General features: G+C 51.5%; 2 protein-coding genes across 4 annotated transcripts; one reads left to right on the forward strand and one right to left on the reverse strand.

Moving 5' to 3' along the window:
* The first annotated feature begins 937 nt into the window (after positions 1-937).
* On the forward strand, positions 938-7,134 carry SLC5A2 (solute carrier family 5 member 2). Of its 2 annotated transcripts, none has more exons than XM_088029108.1 (14): positions 938-1,074; positions 1,630-1,701; positions 1,778-1,882; positions 2,713-2,889; positions 3,199-3,304; positions 3,547-3,627; positions 3,780-4,009; positions 4,321-4,456; positions 4,703-4,810; positions 4,926-5,076; positions 5,208-5,376; positions 5,455-5,670; positions 6,487-6,616; positions 6,702-7,134. In XM_088029108.1, exons 1-14 carry the CDS (start codon positions 949-951, stop codon positions 6,926-6,928), a joined length of 2,034 nt encoding a protein of 677 aa, XP_087885234.1. In that variant the 5' UTR covers positions 938-948; the 3' UTR covers positions 6,929-7,134. The 2 variants fall into 2 exon arrangements, with proteins under 2 accessions (XP_087885234.1, XP_027965668.1); XM_028109867.2 differs by having other exon boundaries at positions 2,725-2,889.
* Positions 5,838-21,380, reverse strand: RUSF1 (RUS family member 1). 2 transcript variants are annotated; one of them, XM_028109868.1, is made up of 13 exons: positions 21,055-21,380; positions 20,733-20,847; positions 16,030-16,075; positions 14,357-14,389; positions 14,165-14,270; positions 11,758-11,859; positions 9,624-9,694; positions 9,361-9,545; positions 9,223-9,280; positions 8,777-8,847; positions 7,973-8,116; positions 7,789-7,866; positions 5,838-7,346 (listed from the first exon to the last, which is right to left on the reverse strand). In XM_028109868.1, the coding sequence occupies exons 1-13, from the start codon at positions 21,352-21,354 to the stop codon at positions 7,249-7,251; spliced, it is 1,407 nt and encodes a 468-aa protein (XP_027965669.1). In that variant the 5' UTR covers positions 21,355-21,380; the 3' UTR covers positions 5,838-7,248. The 2 variants fall into 2 exon arrangements, with proteins under 2 accessions (XP_027965669.1, XP_087885235.1); XM_088029109.1 differs by having other exon boundaries at positions 5,838-7,395; positions 7,776-7,866.
* Positions 21,381-22,537: the final 1,157 nt, after the last annotated feature.

Raw genomic sequence — 22,537 nt, forward strand, 5'->3', positions numbered from 1 at the left:
CCCTAAAATATTGTTTTCTGTTTTCCATCTCAGGCATGAACCCAACTTGTCATAATCAGACATCCAAGTCTGGCCAATTCTTCTAGAAAGGCAGACCTACTGATATTTATCAATACCCTCCCTTCTGTTCAGCCCTGTGCTGAGCAATGGGACTCCAGGGATGAATCAGGCCATTTCCTGCTTGTGGGTAATCTCTAGTCTGTTGGGAAGGCAGACCTGGACCCAGACGAGGACAACACAATGTGCTCATAACTGTATCAGAAAAGTCAGAGAAGCCTTTCCTGGAGAGTTGACATGGGCTGGGTACAGAAGGTTACCCCTGAGAGGTATGAGTGGGCCATCTGGGAGGCAGGGAGGCACTCTAAGCAGAATGCACAGCTTAGGCAAAAGTTTGGGTATGTGAAAATACAGGGACTGGGCAGGGCAAGGGAGTTGGAGGGAAATGTGGTATCACCCCAGGTTTGGTGTGGAGGAGCAAGGGGAAGGGTGGGCAAGAGTCAGGGGATGACAGGCCCTTGAACATGAGGCAGAAGCGCTCCTACTTCCTTTAGTATGATGGGAAGCTGGGAAGGGTTTCTGAGCAGGGTAGAGACACTGTCAGATTTGGGTTTGAAAATGATCCCTCTGGATTAGTCAAAACCAGGAGGCTGGCTCAGCCACGCTCCCCAGGTCGAGGCTGAAGGGTAAGCATGGGTGAAAGGAGTAATTTTGAGCCTGGGTCACAGGGGAAGGGGTGGGGGCTAAGGCCCAGGAAGGAGTGCTCCTGAACTTGAAAGTGCTCCACAGGACGAGTTTTCGGCCTTGATGAGACCTGATTCAGCTAAACAAAGCTGGGGAGGGGGGACAAGACCTAGGGGACTTGCCGGCTCACTGCCCCTGAGGTAACCATTAATCCCTCCCGTGAGGAAATCCACGGGCTGGTCCCTTGAGGGACAGATCCCAGGCAGAATGGAGGAACACACAGAGGCAGGCTCCGTACCGGGACTGGGAAACCAGAGGGTTTTAATTAACAACTCTGCTGACATCCTGGTCATTGCTGCTTATTTCCTGCTGGTCGTTGGTGTCGGCTTGTGGGTGAGAAGTTGGGGTGCTGCTGGAGGCCAGGCTTCTGGGGCTTGTGGGGAAAGTCTCAGGGAGACTCCATGTTTAGTAGGGGTGGGATGCCTGGATCTTTGAGGAAGAAACCTAGGGCTGGGGGGCAAGCAAGTCTTTTGATAGTCTCAGGAAGTCCCAGCCAATACTCATTCCTTGTCTTCCCACTTTTGGATTTGGGTTAGTTGAAGGGATCAGTGGATTTTCATCAGGGACAGCATTCTAAATGAGGTCTCTGTTCCCCTGTCCATGCAGTATCTGACCAGAAGCCCATCCTTATCCAAGGCCCCAGGAAAAGTCAGGCCAAATCCAGCCACACTCAAGCTTGGGTAGCTGGGCACTAGGTTAGGGCCCGGGTTGCTTTAGGTGCCTCAGAGGAGGTTGGGGCAGGGTGTTGGGTGGGAACCATCAAGAGAGCCAAGGGCTGGTTAATCTTCAGTCGGAAACGAGGATGAGGAATGTATTGAGAAGGCTAATGAGGTCCAAAGATGTGCTCCGAACCCAAGTCTCTCCCCCTCCCCCACTCCTCTCCCTCAGTCCATGTGCAGAACCAACAGAGGCACCGTTGGCGGCTACTTCCTGGCAGGACGAAGCATGGTGTGGTGGCCGGTGAGAGAGGCTGTGCGGTGGAGGGGGGCGAGGCCTAGAGAAGCAGCCTAGCTCACCCCCCACTCTGACCATCTAGGTCGGGGCCTCTCTCTTTGCCAGCAACATCGGCAGTGGCCACTTTGTGGGCCTGGCAGGGACTGGTGCTGCAAGCGGCTTGGCTGTGGCTGGGTTTGAGTGGAATGTGAGACCCCCTTTTTGCTGATACCCCACCCCCGGTGGGAACCCCTAGAACTGTCACACCTGGGGAGGCTCCAAGCAGGGGGGATGTAAGACGAGGTGGGACCTCCCAAGTGGTGGGGTGTGGTTGGGCTTCGAGTGAGGGTCACACATCCAGCTTGCGGGCAGGGGGATTTTGGAGATGACGACTTTCAGGGCCTGCTCCTGACTCGCTGTGTAAGCCTGGACCAGCCACTACCCTCTGTGGCCTTGATTTACTCCTCTCTGAAGTGGGGTGAACAGCCTCAAAGACAGTGAAGTGCTTGCGCTGATGCTCTCTGAAGCTGTGGCCTGTGAAGATCCCTGGACCAAATTAAAGTCCCTTGCAGAAGTGGGAAGGAGACAAAGCTCTGGGACTGAGGCTTGTCTTTGAGGGTTGCGGAGATCAGGGCTTCCTGGAGGAGGAGGAGGTCTCTGTGCCGAGTCTTGAGGGACAGAAGGTTTGGTTGGGTGGAGAGGAGAGGGGAGGCAGCCCTTCCTGGCAGAGGCTGTGGTCAGGCTGAGGGGTCTGTGGTTGGATTCATGTTCTGGGGGGTGAAGGCATAGGGACCATCTTGGGAGGGACTGGCCAGGGGTCTTGGCCTGGGAGGGCAGGAGGGCTCTAGTTAAGGGCCCAAGGAGGTGCCAAGACCCTGTCCCTTAATGTATCCCGGGCCCAGGGACATCCTCGGCAGTTGCATCCTCTGGGTCCCCAGTGAGATCTTTCCTTGGTATAGCACTTTCAGGAAGAGGTCTCTTAGACCCTTCAGGGGCGAGGGCTCACTCATAGCAGGATCTGTCATCCTCAGCCATCAGCTGTGCCCACAGGCGCTGTTCGTGGTGCTGTTACTGGGCTGGGTCTTCGCACCAGTGTACCTGACCGCGGGCGTCATTACCATGCCACAGTACCTGCGCAAGCGCTTTGGAGGCCATCGTATCCGCCTCTACCTGTCAGTGCTCTCGCTTTTTCTGTACATCTTCACCAAAATTTCGGTGCGCACTCATGGAAGGCGGGGCGGGGCCCTGGAAGGGAGGGACCAGGGAGTGGAGGTCTCTAGAAAACTCTGGAGGGGGCGGGACCAAGGAGAAAGAGCTTGTAAGAGCCATGACTGAAGCAGGGTCTGTAAGGAAAAGGTTTTGGGCCTCGGCCACAATGGGTGGGACCTGGGAAGGCCAGACCATCGAAAAATAAGAGAACTTTGGAAGCAGGGCCATGTAGGGTCGTGGTCTGGGCATGAGGTAGACCTGGGTCCCTGTCTGGGTCCCTGGGTCCTGACCCGTGCTATCGCTCCTTCCCCCAAGGTGGACATGTTCTCCGGGGCAGTATTCATTCAACAGGCTCTGGGCTGGAACATCTATGCCTCTGTCATCGCCCTTCTGGGCATCACCATGATCTACACTGTGACAGGTGGCTGTGGCAGGGGCTTAGGGACGGAGTGGTCTCGAGAGATGTGCTGGGTGGGAGTGTCACTGAAGCACATTCTGCTAAGTCCTGCCTCCTGATGCCCGGGTACATGATCCTGGAGAATGGGCCATTTCTTTGAAATTTGCTCTCCAGGAAGGGGCACATTTTTCAAATTCGCACAAAGACACCGTATGTACTCGTGGCAACCTATTTGGGCTGTCTCCACTGACCCAGGCCCGTTGCAGGAGGGCTGGCGGCGCTGATGTACACAGATACCGTGCAGACCTTCGTCATTCTTGGGGGGGCCTTCATCCTCATGGGTTACGGTATGGAGCTCAGCCAGTGGGGGAGGGGCACAGAGGATGCGAGTCACAGAGCTCTCAACCTGGGAGCAGAGACATCGCGCGTCTCCAGCACGTGGGTCCTAGGGAGGGCCTTGGCGCGAGTGCCGGGTCCCCTGACAGCCTTGCCCTCACAGCCTTCCACGAGGTGGGCGGGTATTCGGGGCTTTTCGACAAATACTTGGGGGCAATGACGTCGCTGACGGTTTCTGAGGATCCGGCGGTGGGCAACATCTCAAGTTCCTGCTATCGACCCCGGCCGGACTCCTACCATCTGCTCCGGGACCCTGTGACGGGGGACCTGCCGTGGCCGGCACTGCTCCTGGGTCTTACCATCGTCTCGGGCTGGTACTGGTGCAGCGACCAGGTGCGGGGTCGGGCTTGGGCCGGGAGGGAGGCTGGGGCAGAACCAGAACCGCTGTGGGAGGAGCTGAGATGGGTGGAACCGGAACCCATATGAGGACGCTCAAAGGCTGGGTCTGAGCGGTCAGGAACCTCGCCAGGATGGAGCTAAACCAAACCCAGCGGAATCCAAAGACTCTGGGTCTGAATGAAGGTGAATTGCCAGCACCGCTGAGCCAGAGGCAGGCCTGAATTAGAGCAGCAAGTAGAGGCAAGGCCTGAAGAGGGCAAGGTATCCAGGTTTGGACGCAGGTAGTTGAACAGCCCCCGCCGCAGGTCATCGTGCAGCGCTGTCTGGCCGGGAAGAACCTGACCCACATCAAGGCAGGCTGCATACTGTGTGGCTACTTGAAGCTGATGCCCATGTTCCTCATGGTCATGCCAGGCATGATCAGCCGCATTCTTTATCCGGGTAACGTCTGCAACCCCAGCCCCCACCAAGAGTCCTGTGCCCCGTCCAGCCCCTTTCTTGTGTATGGCTACAGGTGCCTCTTTCCCATTTCCGTTACTGTCCTTTGCTTTGGAAATCCTGTCACCCAGTCCCACCTCCCACCAGAGGTCCCATCTCTCTTCCACTAGGATTTCCCGTCCCCGCTTCAGGGATCTGAATTCCCTGACCAGGTCCCGTTCTAGCCACGTCGTGGCCTCTTTCCCGCAGATGAGGTGGCGTGCGTGGTGCCCGAGGTGTGTAAGCGCGTGTGCGGTACCGAGGTGGGCTGCTCCAACATCGCCTACCCGCGGCTTGTTGTGAAGCTCATGCCCAACGGTAAGGGCCGGCTGGCTGCGGAGACTGCCACTGGGAGGAGTCACCCCTCACCAAGTCCGCACCCTCCCGGGGATACCCTGGTGGCCCGGGACTCACAGCTCCCATCGGCCTGCAGGTCTGCGCGGACTCATGCTGGCGGTCATGCTGGCTGCGCTCATGTCCTCGCTGGCTTCCATCTTTAACAGCAGCAGCACGCTTTTCACCATGGACATCTACACGCGCCTGCGGCCCCGCGCAAGCGACCGCGAGCTGCTGCTAGTAGGACGGTGCGGCCTGGGTTTCCCCCCAGGTCCTGCCCCACCAGTCGGCCCCCTGGGGGCAGGGGCAGGGAACACTCATAGGATCAGGGGCAGATGGGGAGTCCCGGGTGAAATCTCCTGATGGTCACCCGCTGCAGGCTCTGGGTGGTGTTCATCGTGGCGGTATCCGTGGCCTGGCTACCCGTGGTGCAGGCAGCGCAGGGCGGGCAGCTCTTTGATTACATGCAGGCCGTCTCCAGCTACCTGGCGCCACCTGTGTCTGCCATCTTCGTGCTGGCACTCTTCGTGCCCCGTGTCAACGAGAAGGTGAGTCTGTGTGCAGGTGGTGAGCTTGGGGCAGAACCTGGACATCCCGAAGAGGCTGAACACTCTCTCCCCCGGCAGGGTGCCTTCTGGGGACTGATTGGGGGCCTGCTTATGGGTCTGGCACGACTTATTCCTGAGTTCTCCCTTGGCTCGGGCAGCTGTGTGCAACCCTCGGCGTGCCCAGCACTCCTCTGTGGCATGCACTACCTCTACTTTGCCATCGTGCTCTTCATCTGCTCCGGCCTCCTCACCCTTGCAGTCTCACTGTGCACAGCACCCATCCCACGCAAGCACGTAAGTGCCGGCCTCTGCATGGGCGCCAAATATGCACCATGTGAGTCAGTGCAGCCCTCTCTACCCCTAGCCTGCCAATCCACTTCCAGGAATGCCCGGTGAGGAGCACCTGGATTTCTATACTGGGGGTTCGTGAGGGTAGACTGGCAATCCAGTTGGAAGCTGCATTTGCAAAGCAAGCACAATGTTTTATTTGAATGACATTTATTTGAGGTGTTCTGGGGGGGAGGTGGCTTGAAGACTGTGAGGGAGGTGATGAAAGCCCCCCAAAGTCCTTGGAATGGCCCCTGGGACTCAGAACATCGATCTGATTGGTGGCTGAGAGGGACAGAGTACTATCCTGAAGGCCCACAAAAGGGTTTGGTCTTGTGCTGCTGCAGGGTAGGTGCCCCAGAGCAGGGCTGATTGGGGGCCAGGCCAGAAGAGCTGGGCAGAAGGATGGGCAGGGCTGCACAGGTGGAGAAGGAGGGAAAGGTAGCAGGAGGAAACTATGTGAACAAATATCCACAGGAAGGAACACTGTTAGCAGGACTAGAAGACTAGAGTCTAAAGGACCATAATTTGAGCGTAGACAGGGACTTGGGGTAATGAAGCAGGGGCTGACCAGGGCCAACAGCTTTAAAGACACAGTTGAAGAACTTAGGTTCAGTCTGAGGGCGAAGGGCAGCCATGGAAGGTCGGGTTTGAGTGAACGGAGTCTGAACTGTGTGTACAGGGTAGACAGGGGGAGCTGAGGGAGTACCAGGCGGACAAGAGACTTGAGGGTCCCGGGTGGGGGAACAGCACTCTTCACTTGGTCCCTGCCCCCTTCCCCAGCTCCACCGCCTGGTTTTCAGTCTGCGGCACAGCAAGGAGGAGCGAGAGGACCTGGATGCTGATGAGCCGGCAGGTCCAGCCTCCCCCCCTATACAGAACGGGTGTCCGGAGCATGCGGTGGACATGGAGGGTGAGGTGCTACTTCAGGAGGTGGGGCTAGGGACTAGGGGAGCCAAGTTCCCTCGAACTAACTGTACAGTGTCAATTTTTCCCAGAGCCCCAGTCCCCAGCTCCAGGCCTGGTCCGCAGGTGCCTGCTCTGGTTCTGTGGAATGAGCGGGGCGGGGGCGGGCAGTCCCCCTGCCCCTACCCAGGAGGAGGTGGCTGCAGCAGCCAGGCGGCTGGAGGACATCAGCGAGGACTCGAGCTGGGCCCGTGTGGTCAACTTCAATGCCCTGCTAATGATGGCTGTGGCCACGTTCCTCTGGGGCTTTTATGCCTGAGGCCAACTCTGTTGGACACCATGAGCCACAGCCAGGGCAGGGCTCAGCCTCACAATGAATGGGCAGGAGGAGCCTGCAGTGGTGAGAAGGGAGAACGGCAGGAGCGGGAGGGGGTAGGCCCTGGTTCCCCTTCTCGCCACTTCATCTCTGTCTGGGGGCCCTGTCCATCTGACTGGCAGTTATAGCCCATGAGGCCTTGGCCAAACTGCCACAGCAGTTCCCCTAAGCGAAAATAAAGCCGCTGTTCCCACATCCTGCTGTGGCCAAAGTGTGCTTGCTCCAGGCTCCTATCCTGGGACCTGGGCCTCTATCTGGGCTGCTCACAAGATCTTCTTTTCCGGAGAGAGAAGCCACGTGGCCCTCCACTCATCCACCTCTAGCTGGTGCTTCTCAGTCTTCCAGCCTGCACCCTGCAGTCCTGGGGAGAGGTCATAATAAGGATGCCGCTGGCACTGCTGGGAAGAAGGCTCTAGGGAGTCTGGGGAGAGTGGTAAGGAGCAGCACGGGCCAGGTGCATGCTCTGTGTACTGCCCGGCCTCCTCTTGCCTCTGCTGGGTCATTTCTGGCACAAAATGAGGCTGAAACCTCATCTGGCTATAGTGAGAATTCACTGAGTTAGCACATGGAAAAGAGCTGGAATGGAGTAGGTGCTAAATGAAAGATCATCATTAGTCATTTGTGAGCCGCCCACCCCCCCGCCCCCAGTTCTTCGATGCCAACTGGGATTATACAGATTGTCAAGACTGACACCGCCTCAGTACCCCTACCCTCCCCATACTGCAGACAGGGAAACAGGTTAGGCAGGGTCTCTGAGGAGAAGGCCCCAGAGGCCAAAGAGCCATGGAGCTTAAGGATGTTACCTCTCAAGAACTCTGGGAACAGCCTGTCCAACACTCGGTGTGTCTCCCTGACGATGACCCAGCTCTCTTTCTCAGGACCTGGAGGTGGGTGCAGAACCAGAAGCTGTCAGGTCCCCAAGTGTAACACAGTCCTTCTCTCTACCCCTCTTCGAGCCATCAACAGTCTAGACTGTGAGGTGCTTACCTGCCCGTACTCGGTTCCTCAGTTCCTCCAGTTCTCTTGGGAGGGGCCCATCTCCTTGCAGGGCTTCAAGCACCAGTCCATGTGTGGCAGCCCTTAGGATGGTTTCAGGGCCTGCCATCTGGCTCAAAACAACTTGCACCTGGTCTGGAGAAACCCAGAGACAGACTGGTACTAGGGAAGGGCCACCTCCCTAAACACCCTCAAACCTACCATCCTGCTTCATCCCTGTCTGCCCTGAGGCCTTAGCCTGGCATGGAGGGAGGCTATCTTTCACCCTTTCCCTTCCATCTTCATCTCCTGTTGTCCCAATGTTCTGGCCAAACTGAAATGCTCAATTTCCAAATACAACTTTATAGGAGCCCACTGAGGTGGGTTTACTTTGCATGTCTAGTAAGAATAAGCACCTTTTAGCACACAACCAGCAGACCGGTAAACTCCAGTACCTGTTTCCTTAACAGGTCACTCTGGATGGGAGAGAAACGTTCTCCAGGGGTAACCAAAGGTCATAATCTTATTTGAGTACGTTGCAATATATAAATTGCTTTACATAATCGCCTTCTCTGATTCTCATAAAAACACACAGACAATAAGGCAGGTATTGTTAGCCTTATTTTACACAGGGACAATGTGAATTTCATTGGGGCATGCACCTATAATTTGAATGCACCAGGTCTTAGTCCAGAGCTCCTTCCAGGACACCAGGCAGCCTCTAAATTGTCCAGGGCTTGAGGCCTTGGAGCTGGTGGAATGAGAAGTTGACCCCAGAAGGGTGAATCTAAGGCTGGAAGAGCACAGCACACTTACTTTGTGACTGGTCCCAGCGAAGGAGGTAGGGTTCTTGGTGTCCCTCAGCCAGCTGTTGCAGCTCAAAGACACTGAAAAGAAAGAAGAAAGTGGAGTGGGGGAGGAGAAAGCAAAAGCAGGAGTAACCATTCGGTCGGCTGAACTGTCCTTACTTCATGTGTCCTTCACCCCCTTCTCATCTCTCTCAGCCAGTACCCATGCACGCCACATCCATCCTTCTTTTCTTCCTGCATCTAACAAATGTATCCCTCATATCTACTCTGTGTCACACCCCTGCTGCCCTCAAACACCCATGCTGACCCCAAGTCTGGTCAGTGGCAATAAAGAACCAAGAATAGAGAGGTGAGGCCCGGTCAGGGGAGGCCAGTGTGCAATCAGAATAAAGAGCATATATGGGGGTGGGGGTGGTGGCAGCAGGGGTGGGTGGGAGACACTGGGCCACTTACCTGGAGATCAAGCGGTGTAGGGGGACCCCCAGGGATAGAGACAGAGACGGCCAAAAACCTGTGGGAAGCTGGAGTCAGGATGCCCAGACCGGGGAGAGACTGGGAGACACAGTACTTGAGACCAAGGGGTTGGGTCACCTGTCCACAGTGGCTCCGTCTGATTAGCTGAGGTGGGGCCAAGTACCTCTCCCCTCTGAAGGAAGTGCTTCAGGACCAGCCGGAGCCGGCCTTCATTCAAGGTCTCTAGGACAAGGGCTCGGACTGCCCGGTAGTTGGCGTAGATGTGAAGGGCAGTGAGGAAGAAGAAACAACCGAGGCTGAAGCTGGGTGGGAGAATGGGGTGGTCAACGGGGGCAGAGGCCTGGCCGGGCACCTCCTCCCTGCCCTTGATCCTGTCTTACCTAGAGCAAGCTGACACCAGGGGAAGCATCAAGAGGCTGACCAGGAGCCCTGCCAGGTTTACCAATGTCTCCTAGAAAATGGCAGAAGGGCTGGGAGTTGGAGGGCTTCCTTCCAGGCCAGGCTGAATGTCCTTGAGTGCCTTTCACCACATTCCTCCCTGCCCCAGTTCCTCCCAGGGCTCCCTACACTGATGAGGATGCCTAGTTAAGTTTTTAATGAGTGAGCTGTCATTTAAGATACCAGCTGCTTCTGTCTAGGTAGATACAATGCCCTTGGAACATGTCTTCTTTGTTTTGCAAGAGTCCTCTGAGTAGCCCTATACTCGGGCAAGCGAATGTCCTCAAAATGAGAAAGTTCTTATATTTGGTGGTTTAAAAAGACTGATCCCCCTTAGCCCCGTGGTATACAAAAACTGACAGACACATTTGCGAAGGGTTCAAGGAACCACTCAGGAAGAAAGGCACAAGATCCAAACCTCTTCCCTTGAGAATCAATGTTATCAGAACGCTCTGATGGCCTGAGATGGCCTGACTGGCCAGACACCAGGCCACCTGTCCCCAACTCCTCATGAGGGAGGAAGAGTCTGGATCGGTGCCCCTGACTACTGGGGTCCAAGGGAGAGCTGGTCCTGGCACAAAGCGGGCTTGAGGCTGGGAGAGCTCTTCCTACCCAGCTGTCCTGGCAAGGGGGTGGGCTGTGGAAATAAGAGCTACGGGTGTAAATAGGTGGTAAATGGGAGATTAGAGGGCTTGGTTGCGCAGGAGCAGAAGGACCTCCCCTCCCTCAGGTGGGAAGAGTCATTTCGGGCAGCCCCATCAAGTGGCAATAAAGCACCATCAGCAGAAAGCAGGGGCCTGCCGCAGGACTGAGCATATGTCCTGCACTGCCCCTGTGATGTGTCCCTGCTTCTGCAGACTGAGGGAGCCCTGGGGCTTGGAAAACACAGCCTAGGGGTATGGGGAGGGCTGGGGGTTAGAAAGAGAGGAGGTGAGAGGCAGCAGGCATGGAGCTGGGAGATCCTAAAGCACCAAGTCCCGGGTTGTACTTATTTCTCCCTTCCTAATGACCTAGGGAAGACATAATGGGGAAGAATTAATCCAACCATTTCCTGAGAGAAGGGATGTGTCCAAAGGTACTCAGGGGGACTGAAGCTATGACTTATTTCCTCATCTGTAGAATGGCAACAGTGAGTCCCTCCTGTATAAGACCACTGTGAGGATTTAATGAATTCATATAAATGAAATACTTGGCACATGGTTAGTGCTTAATAAATATTAGCTGGTGTTTTTATATATGTATATATACGTATATATATGAGTGTGTATGTGTATATATATATATATGTTTTTCAGCTTCTGTTAATACTGTTGAAAGGAGTTAATTTTAAATTTAAAAAAATTTCTATTTAGAAACTGAGCAAAACAATTTAAGAGAAGGATAGAGTGTAGGACCGGACAGAACAGAGGTTTCTAAATTGCTTCAGTGTCCAAACTATGTCACACTTCTGACTAACCTGGGCCTCATTTTCCTCTTCTGTGAAACAGGGATAACAATAATAATAGCCCTCCTGGGGCTGGTGTGAGAGTTAAACACCACAACACACATAAGCACCTAGCACAGGAGCCTGGGAGGATCCAATACCTGTAGAGTTCAGCCTTCGGGGTCTCCACCTTTCCTCCAGGACGCCCTGGTCAGGCGAGGGGCTGGGTCAAAAAGGCCTACAAAACTGTCAAGTGGAGACTTCTGGCCAATGACCCCAGCTACCTCACATGCTGAGCACTTTTTGACTTGCCAAGTGCTTTAACATATGGGGCCTCACGTGGTCAGACATCCACCTCCCAGGTTGGGGCTATTGGCCCAGAGAGGGCGAAGGCCAGGGCAAGGGCCCACTCTTGGTCACACAGGCAGTGGGAAGGGGCTGAGATGATCAGCTTGGACTTTTGCCACTAGAACTCATGCCCTCAACCTGACTACCCATGTGAGTCAGAGCCCGGAGCACGACAGTTCTTCCTGTGTGTCGGTCTCCCAGCCCTACCCTCAGGAGCACTCAGGTGCTTCTCTCCACACTCCCAAATCATGGCCTGGCCTGCCTCCCTGCTCCGACTCCCCCCAACCCCAATTCCAGCTGCTCACCTGGCTGCTATCCTTGGCTGACACATCAGCCATGTTGTTTCTCCTGGCCTGGTGCATGGTCAGGGCAGCCCGAGTGGCCCCACCAGCCACGCTCACAATGCACTAGGTAGGGAAAGGGAGAAGGAAGGTCAGAATGGCCACGTGTTGTGGCAACATAGGCACTTCTGTGGCTGAGCCAAATAAATGACTCAAAGCAGTTTGAGAAAACCAGGCATCCTGGTGACCAAAGAGCCACACCCTGAATGCTGTCCTTGGTTATCTCGTCCTCATTCCCACACTTCCACTAGATCCACCTCCCCTCTCTTATCCCTGGAGAAAACTAACGCCCTGCCTGTCTCACCTCCCTGTGGCCTAGTCCAAAGGAACTCCATTTATTTCCCCAAGGTGGAGGCCCAAACACTGTTCCTAGCCCACAACTTCTCCAACCTCCAACTTCTACTTTGGCTGCACCTGCCCCTTTGCTAAGCTCCCCGGCCCAGGCTGGTTTCCAACTTTATGCTTCCATCCTGCCCGTAACTAACTCCACTCTCCTCCTGTCCCAGCGGAGGCCCAGGCAAGTCTTCCAGGCCACTTCAAAACCCACAGTGATGGGCCTGACCTCCCAGGACACCTGGGCCTCCTCAATCCCTGAAATCTACGATGGTAGAACTCGTCAGTGAGGGTCACTGATCACTGTCATCCATCTCATATTTATCAAATCTCGTTTAGATGCCAGACACAGATTTAGTGCTGTGATATAATTCGGATATAACCCTTGCCCTCATTAAGTGTATAAATCAATAGACAATAACATTAAAAACTAATGTTGTAATGTATGGTGATTAACATAGTAATAAAAAAATAAATAAATAAAAAGAACTCAACAAATTCCAGGAAAAAAAAAATCAATAGACAATAAATACACAAGTTGTCATGCAGGCAGAAGAAATAATTTGCTCAAAGGTAAGAGGAATGTGGTACAAAATGAGGCTGGAGTGACCAGAACCTGTGGACCTTGTTAAGGAGCAATGAGGGCAGGGAAGTGACCTGATTTGATTTCCATTCTTAAAAGGATTATGCGCTGCTCTGAGAAGTAATGAAGAGAGGTGAGAATGGAAGCAGGGAGACCACCTAGGAAGCAACCGTGCTTTTTCAGCAACAAGGAACCACCAGAGGGAGGTTTAGCTGAAGGTAACATGAAGGTAACAGTGGGAGGGGAGAAGGCATGGATGACAGCCAGGCTTCTGACCAGTGTAGCTGGGATACGGAGGTACTAGTCACTGAGACTAGAACTCTAGAGAGGGTGGGAGGTGGTCAGGGAAAGTTCATGGCCCTATCTTACTCCTTTATTTGACAGATGAAGAGACTGAGGCCCCAAAGGCAAAGTATAATGCATAATTTCAAACAGATGGCAGAGGTCACAATCGTTAGTCTACAGCTACAGCACTGGTTTTCTCTGGTGTTTCCTGCCCCGGAGTTGGAGGGGGTGCTCGGGGCAGTGTGCCTGGGCCAGGGACTGGTACCTGGGCTGAATGTAATCCACCACAAAGAACTGTTGTATCTGAAATGTCACTGGTGCCCTGTGGAGAAGCACTGCTCCGAAGTGATTTTGAACAGATAGATGGGCTTTTGAGATGGATCTGACGTCTTCTTGAGTCACTGCTTTGTGCCAGGTACTTAACCCTGTGGTGAAGACAGGCTAAGCTCTTTGCTGAACTTTGCTATGCCTCAGTTTCCTCACCTGGATGCAGCCAACCTGAAGGAACTGTGAGGGTGAGCAGCCTGGCAGAGACGAAGAGCTCGCATTCACCCCATGTGACCCTCCAGCCTCACAACCACTTCATGCTGTCTTGCCCCTGGACCTTGACCCACACTGTTCTTTCTACTCAAAAACATCCACCCTTCACCTTAAACTCAATTCTTCAGGACCCAGGCCTAGGGAAAGGGCCTATCCCTTGACTAGGCCAGAATCCCTGCTCAACCCTCTTGTAGCCTCCCACACTTCTCATCTGGAATACCTGTAGCTACAATGTTATAAACATTTGTTTAATTATGTGCAGCTTTCTTCAAAGAAAAAAATGGGAGGGCCTATATTTTATGCCAAACATGCAGTAGGCACTCCCTAAGTATTTTACTGAAAGAATGAAAGCTAGCCAGGGAGCTGGTCCCAACATGTTGACATTGGAACACCTTTTCTATCTTTCAGCTCACAGCTCCTCACCAATCCTGTGGTTTCAGACACTGTCTTAGACTATGTGAGGCACTATTTGGCTGGAGGAGAATCAGAAAATATGGTTGAGTTCGAGTAGAAAAAATCTGAACTTCTTCACTTTTCTACAAGTGCTTTGAACACAGGGCCCAGGCTGGTCTCACTTGTGGGCCCCAAGTAAGCCCACACAGGCAGGTGTAGGGGATGCCCCATGGATACCTTGGCCAGGTTGCTGGTACAGACAGTCATGGTGAAAAAGACTGGATATATGGGAGCCATAATCTCGAGGAACATGGCTACATCGTTGAGGATATCAGCAAAAAGCCTGGGGGGAGGGATCAGAGGTTAGAGATCAGAGGTAGGAGGCCTTCATAACAGACTTCCCTCCCCTCTGTCTCAGCCCCTCCTTACCTCCACTGCTTGGCATTGCAGTCCAGTTTACTCCTGTTGGGGAGGAGACATTGGTTTACAATTCGAATTTAAGGAGAAAACACATCCTGTGGGCAGGCTGAGGTTAGGTCTGAAGGGCTCAGCGAAATCCATACCCCAGGCAGACATCTGTCCCAACACCCTGTCACTGCTGCCTGAAATACCATTAGCTGGGAGGACCTTCAGTGGTCACTTTGTGTTTGCCCTTCACTAACCCATGATGCATCAGGGAAAAGAACTGACTGTCTTATGGCTGCTCCCCACCCTTTGGCCCTCCCCTGGGAGAAGCCATCCCTGGGTCCCTCTGACATCTCCCCACCCCTTCCTCCCACTTGATTGAGGGTAGCCAGCAAGAAGTCCACATATTTCAGACTGGTAAACAACTACATTTAGTGTAACCCCCCACAGGTTACAGGTAAGTAGCCCAGACTGGGGACATGACTTCCCTCAGGTCACATGGAAAGCAGGGGCCAAGAAAAAAAAAAAGGCCAAGAGAAAGAGGCAGGCTCTGACATCTAGGCCTAGGATATTTCTATCACCAAGAGGACAGATGCCTCTTCTTGTCAGGCAGAGGGACTCCCTGGCCCATGCACAAACTCCTGGGGACCTCTCCTCCAAGAGTCCAGTAGCAGAGGGTGTTGTAGCCCCAGACCAGCTCAGAATTTGCAGCATTAGCCCTGTTCCTTACTTTGAAATCTCCTGGAGGGAAAAGGAGCATTCCTAGGTGGGGTATGGGACACACATTAGAAACTCCTGAGGGCATAAATGGCAAAGGCAGGACCAGAACACGTGGGCTTGGTCTAGGGCTCTGCCCAATAAAGCAGCCTGACACTATTAGTTGTAAGCCGTGCAACTTGGGTAAGTGACTTCCCTTTTTAGGTCTGCTAAAATGTACATATTTAATCCTTCTCTACAAAGTTGTTCTGAGGATGAGAGAGGATATGTAGAGAGCTTATGAGGCACAGGGCTGTTAGCAGCAGCTAACACTTATTAGGGTTAATAATAAGTGTTGTTATTATACTTATTATGTGCCACAATATGCTATGCACTTTGCATAACCCATCTCACTGAACACATTGTAGGTAGTGTCTGCCTACAATTGCAGATACTAAATCACTCCTGAGGTTGCCCATTACCGACATGAGGAGGAAGAAGGCAGCACAAGATCCTTAATGCCTTCTAGATAAATGGTACGCTGATTCCATGTGGGACAGGGATCCCGATGACCTGCCCAAGTCTACTCCCCACTAGGCTTGGCAAAGTCCAATCAACTATCTGAGCCCCCAAAGTAGCTTTTGGAGTAAAATCAATCCTTTTGAATTCAGCATTGTCCTGTTCAGGCTTCTCTTTCAACAAGCAAACAGAGGACACTTAGAGCCTTGTAGCTGTATTTTTCCACGATGGGCAGTGGAATGGCCAATCAGTGTTCTTGAAGGCAGGCGTGATCATAGCAATGGCTTGTGGCTTCACTGCTAGGGCGAGCCACCTGGACTGGGTACTTACTAAGTAAGTACCTTAGCTCTGATGAAATAATTGCTAAATCTCCCTTCCCCTGGAGACTGGGAGGAGAGAGGAGCTGCTGAAAATACAGCCAAGGATGAGACAGACGTGACCCCCGTCTGGGGAGAGTGGCCAGACCAGGAAGACAAACTCACCCCTTCCACCAGGCAAAGATGATGCGGCCCAGCATGCCAGTTGAATCTGGGGGAGAGAGGCACTGGTAAGGAACAAGGAAGAGCCTTGGGGGCTGTTGGGCCCCGCAGACCCTGGCACTGAAATGGCCGATTCACCTTGCATCACTGCTCTTAGGAACTCAGTGTGGCAAAATAAATATTGGATAGACAGAGCTGTATGATGGGGTCAGAAGTGTCTAGACTTAGCAGTTCCTCAAAATGTACCCAAGAAAACTATGTGCCCATGCACACCAAGAGACATGGACCAGAAATACTCTTTGCAGCATTGTTCATAAACAGCCAAAGACTGGGAATAATGCAAATGCCCATCAGCAGGAGAATGCATAGATACATTCTGGTATATTCACTCAGTGGCATATTAGACAGCAGCAAAAATCTAATGCACAACTACTCATATCAAAATGGGTGAGTCCTAGTATTACAATACTGCATGAAAAAGTAAGCCATGAAGACTACATACGGCAAAATACACTTCTCGTAAGGCTCTAAAATGAAACAATACAGTGTTTAGATAGATATATATCTATATGGCAAAACTATAAAAAAAAAAAAAAGGAAAAGCAGGAAATCCTGTGTGGAAAGTTCAGAGGTTATCGTTGATGTTTTAGTTCTTAGGTTGGGCAGTGGGTTCACGGGTGGTCATTAGAGTATCAATTAAAAAAAAGGGGGGGATTTGAATTACAGTTCGATGATGACAGCTGGGGGTGTGGGGCAGAGGGAGAGGCCTCCTCAGGCTAACCAGAGTCAGAGAAGTCTCCAGAATCAGCTAGACCTTCATTTGCACAACAAATGCTTACTGGCTACTTTTGTGCCAGGCCTTATAAGAGGTAAGGGGGTACCGTGACCCAGAAGGTCATGGTTCCAGACTCAAAATACAGCATAAAAGCAAACATCGGTATGAAAAACACTGATTTAGACCAAGGATCAGTTAACTGTGGTCTACAGTCGTCACTCCCTGTTTTATAAGTAAAGTTTTATTGAAACATAGCTGTGCCCATTCATTTACAGACTGTCCATGGCTGTTTTTGTGACACAATGGCAGAATCAGTTGCTGTGACTGAAACTATACAGCCTGCAAAGTGTAAAATATTTACCATTCGGTCCTTTACGGAAGGTTTTCCACCCCCTGATATAAACCTCTTATATTGAGAGTAGCATTCATTAAGTTCAGCAGGGGGATCACAAAGGACTGTTTTAGAACCCAACAACTGGGAAGGCCTCATACAGTGGACACTGGAAAGGAAAGATACAGTAGGCAGAGGACTCCTAACTTGTTTGAACTCGAGGGCATGGACCCTTAAGGGAATGCAGGAAGGGAAACTAGGTTTTGGGGAGGGTTGGGAGTATCCTACAACATAAAAAGGTGGTGACAGGCTGGCCTTCCCCATTCTCCACTGGAAAGAGTGGTACTCACCCCTTGCCCCAACCTCTATCCTTGGGCAGTGAGGCCTTCTACCTAGACATCTTTACGAAACTCGGGGCCTGAGGAACACCAGTAAACAGGCTGGTGGTCACCTGAAATCCCTCCTCCTTTCAAACTTCAGCACAATCCTATGAATTTCTGAGAGATCCTCCCTTTCACAGATGAAGTTCACTGAAGCTCAGAGAAGCTAGATCAACAAAAATGGGACACTTTATGAGAAAATCTGGATTTCCAGCTTTTCTGGAAGAACCTGAAGACATGGCAACCCTGAACCTCTCTTCCCTTACCACCACAACTGGCTGGGGCTGAGCAGTGGCTACTTCAGATGAGGCATATGTACATTTCTTACTGGGCCTGCTCCACTTCTCTATTTCTGTCCCCTGTATATCCCTGGAATACCCACCAGGTGGCTTTATAGGCTTCCTCTATCACCCACTCTACCCTCTTTCTTTCAACTATTATTTTATTCACCACAAAAACTTTACTGTTCCACTTAAGATTCTTGTATTGGCTCAACTTAGTGACACTGAACATGCCAAGGTTACTTTTTACTTGTCGACAGCTCACTGGGCCAGACTCTCTTTTTCTTCCCTCTGACTGCACACTCATATCCAATAAGGTGTATGTCCTGCATACAAGGGCCACTGGGTAGAAAGGGGACCCACTCTATGTTTCATCAGCAGTCTGCAGGGCCCTTGTCAGAATCTGGAAGTTGGCACTAGGATGCAATAATGACACATACCCTCCCTGTATCTGAAAGTCAACACTGTCCACTAGATAGGAAACTTAATTCCCATTTGCTCTGCTTGGCCTCACTTACAATTAGCTGAGCTATACGATCTAGAAACTTTTGAGCAGTCGTAAGGGATCAGCTGTCCACAAATTGTACTAGGCTCCACTCTAAATCCCACTGACAAGAATGTGGCAGTGAAGAGTGGGACACAGGAGTCAGTCGGTCTGGGTCCAAATCCTGGCCCTGTGTTAACTTAGGCAAGTTACAAAACCTCTCTGAAAAAGGTATTAGTTAATAGTTTCTACCTAATATGGATGCTGTAGAGATTAAGTTACGTATTACAAGTAAGTGTACAAAATTCCTGGCATACAGTATAGGTTGTCAAAATATTAGCTGCTAGTACTATTGTTAGTTATGACAATTAACACCACGTCCCACTAAGAGATCTGTAACCAAAAATGACTTAAAAAAAACTTCCAAGGGAGTTTGTTTTTCTTTTTTCCCAAGGGAGTTTCTTATATAAAGCTCCACATACAAATTTCCCAGGTTTGATGGAAATGAGTTTGTAAACTGTTTTGTAGTTAAGGCTTCCTTTAATACCAACAATAGGCTTTAAAAAGTGGGTATTTTTTTTCCTACCTTAAAATGGTCTTATTTTTTCCTAATAACTTAAACACGTATATGGGCAACATGTTGGTGATAAGACTAGGGTGCTTAGAAATGACATGATAACAACAATCACTGATTCATGTTCCTGCTGCATTCCACTCAGCCAACAGAAGAGCAACAGAAAAGGTCCAAATTAAGCAGTTTGGTGGTATGAAAATGAATCCGGAACGAAACCTCCTGGCTTCAGATCCATGCCCTACAATTTATTGGCTGTGACCCTGGCCAAGTTACTTTTTTGTGCCTCAGTTTTCTTATCTGTAAAATGGGTGTAATGACAATACCTATCTCAGAGCTACTGTGAAGTCAGCATTTTTAAAGACTGGCAAATAATAAACACTGTTTGTGTGCACTATTATTATTAAAAGAGATAGCTAGGAGTGAAATAAGTCCATCAGAGAAAGACATGTATCATATGACCTCCCTGATATGAGGAATTCTGAATCTCAGGAAACAAACTGAGGGTTGCTGGAGTGGTGGAGGGGTGGGAGGGATGGGGTGGCTGGGTGATAGACACTGGGGAGGGTATGTGCTATGGTGAGCGCTGTGAATTGTGCAAGACTGTTGAATCACAGATCTGTACTTCTGAAACAAATAATGCAATATATGTTAAGAAAAAAGAAAAAGAAGATAGCAGGAGGGAAAGAGTGAAGGGGAGTAAGTCCGAGGGGGAGACGAACCATGAGAGACGACGGACTCTGAAAAACAAACTGAGGGTTCTAGAGGGGAGGGGGGTGGGGGGATGGGTTTGCCTGGTGATGGGTGTTAGAGGGCCCGTTCTGCGTGGAGCACTGGGTGTTATGCACAAACAATGAATCATGGAACACTACATCACAAACGAATGATGTCATGTATGCTGATTAACATAACAATAAAAGATTTAAAAAAATAAAATAAAAGAGATAGTTAGAACAAGAAGCCCTACAGAGAAAGGTTTCTTTCAAGAGGCGACTCGCATTTGGCCAGTTTGCTCAGTCTTAATAAGGATGTTAAGCAGGAGCCTCCAGATCCTCCAAAAGATCCATGGAGACTCACCAGAGATGTGGCCAGGCTCATGCTAGGAGCAGAAAGAGCCTTCTCTTGGGTCTGATTTAAGTTCCCACAGGGAACCAGTAATGAAAGACAAAGGAGAGCGAAGGGAGCCATAGGCCCTCCTGATGTGGAACCCGTGGCCGTTTCCCTTTTCTTCTCTGCCTCACTCTTTAGGTGGCATGGTGCCAAACCATATGTTCTATTTTTCATTAGTGGTTTTTCAAAAAGCTGTACACATCCAACAGAAGGTTACTACAGTTATTATCATCCGGTATCCCAGAGGTTCTAAGATGCCTTTCGTCTTTCCCAGAACCTCCTCTTTCCTACTCAGGACTAATTACAAAACTGTTTTTTTTCTAGAACGGAGCCATTTCCCGCATTTCAAGCAGCCGGTCGTTTTATTCAGTAACCGCATTCTTATGCAGTGCTCCACAAAAAGCCTAGGGGTAAAGGAGAGGGGACGATTAACTTAGAGACGTGAGCTCCAGATGATTTAGAGATTCTGAACAGTATGGGCAACTGAGGGCGGCTGCAAGGCTGGTGCTCAGGATGAGGATATTCTGGTCGCGGGCGACTAATTAATTGTTGAATAAAACCAATAAAAATACCGTTTTAGGGACTGCGGAGAGTTGCCTCCCAGATCCAGTCAGGAACGAGTCCGTACAAATACACATCACAGCCCAGAACTAGAGGCCAGAACACTGGGATGGGGGAAAGGAGGGGGTGGGCTTCCCAGTAGGAGGAAAAAGAGGCCAGTGAGGTGGCAGGGCTGACAGCAGCGACAGGTGAGGTTCCAGGGGCCCAGCTCACCTTTCACCAACCAGGTGGCAGTGGCAGCTGAAACAGAAGCTTTTGCGTTCCCCACCCCTATGCCCAGCAAGACTGCATGGGTGGCCAGGGAGCCTGAGAGGCTGGAAGCAAAGGCCTGGAGAAGAAAAAAGGTGGGGTGAGGAGTGTGCGCAGGGCCACGGAGGTCTAAGCTCTACTATCAGCTCTCATAGATGTGTGACCTGAAACAGGTCCCAGCCCCGCTCTGGGCCTCAGTCTCGTCTCTAAATGGAGGGAGGTGGCCCGCAGTGTCTCCCTCACCCGTGGCTACATGCTGCCCCCTCCCCCAGTCGGCCAGGCTGACCTGCACGGAGTCCCAGAGCTGGTAGGGCAGGTAGTCCGGGCTGACGCTATCGGGGAAGCCCTGCGGCAGGAACACGGCCATGAGACCGGAGAGACGTGGTGAAGCAGTCCCGGGAGTGCCCCCGGCGCCGCCATCCCGTCCTTGGGGTTTTGCTGTGAAGGGCCCAGAGAACCCCCACCAGCGCCACCCCGAAACCTCCCACTGCAGGCTCCCATCGGCGGCGGCGAGGCAGCCCCGGGCCGCCCCGGAACCGAACTGCTCGGAGCACAGCTGGGCCTCGGGGATCCTGCCTTCAGCCATCTCAGAACTCGTCCTTCCGGACCTCTAGACGCGAAACGTGGCAGAACCACATTTCCGGCTAGGCTACGGCGGCTGCAGAGGTGCAATCTTTCTTTGCGAAGAGGCCGCCGGCCTCTGCGTCCTCCTTTGTCCAGCTCAGGATCCTACAGTTCCTCCTGGGACCTCTTGGCCCCGCTGCGGATACCTCAGGGCTGGTCTCCGCCTTTGTTCTCTGTAGCATTTTGTTGCTGGACCGCGGGAGCAATGGGAGCCCTTTAGCCCGCCACGTCCTGGAGATACCTGCATTCCTGTAACCCGCAACTTTCAGCTACGGGCAGAAGGGAAGAGGGCATCCCCGGGGAACCGTTGTGTTTGAGACCCAGGACGGCCACAGGATTTTTTGATTTGGGGCGAGTCAGTGTCCCTCTCTGGGCTTAGGTGCCTTCTTTGTTGTGAGAGCAGGGACTATATATTACTCCTTATTTTTATCCCCGGTATCTAACACGTAGTAGGTGCTTAAAAGATATTATGAATGAATGAATGAACAAACGAAGGAATGCCCGATGAGAAGTTGGAGCAAATGATCCCTGAGGTCCTTGCCTTACCCAAGACTGCAAGAGTAGTATTTCTTTTCTTTCTTTTTCTAAAATTTAAATTCAATTTAGTTAACATACACTGTATTAGTTTCAGAGGTAGAATTTAGTGACTCATCAGTTGCATATAACACCCAGTGCTGGTCACATCAAGTGCCCTCCTTAATGCCCACCACCCAATTACCCCTTCCCCTGACCGACCTCCCTTCCAGCAACCCTCAGTTTGTATCCTAGAGTTAAGAGTCTCTTATGGTTTGCCTCCCTCTCTGTTTTCATCCTATTTTTCCTGGAAGAGTATTATTTCTGAAAGGATCCTTAGGACGTCTGAAAAATGAGAAAATCAAGGGATTGCAGCTAATAGTCTCAGAAAACGAGAAACAGAGAAGAAATTCTTGTGTGTTTATTGGTGGAAAGGGTCCATGAAATTGGGGTAAGAGTCTAAAGACAGAGTGTTTCTCTCTTTCCCGGCTCATCTCTTTTTCTCTTTCCCGCTCTTCCTTTCTCCTTCCATCTAGTGTAATGTACTGATTCCAAAGTAGAAATTTGGCAAAAGTGCCCTCTTTTTTATCAGAAAAATAAAACATCCCGGTTTCTTAGCCTGGCTTTCTTGG

This window comes from Eumetopias jubatus, unplaced genomic scaffold, assembly GCF_037043125.1.
Source record: "Eumetopias jubatus isolate StellerSeaLion01/CBP00866 unplaced genomic scaffold, mEumJub1_p1.0 scaffold_12, whole genome shotgun sequence".
In the NCBI taxonomy this organism is placed as follows: domain Eukaryota; kingdom Metazoa; phylum Chordata; class Mammalia; order Carnivora; family Otariidae; genus Eumetopias; species Eumetopias jubatus.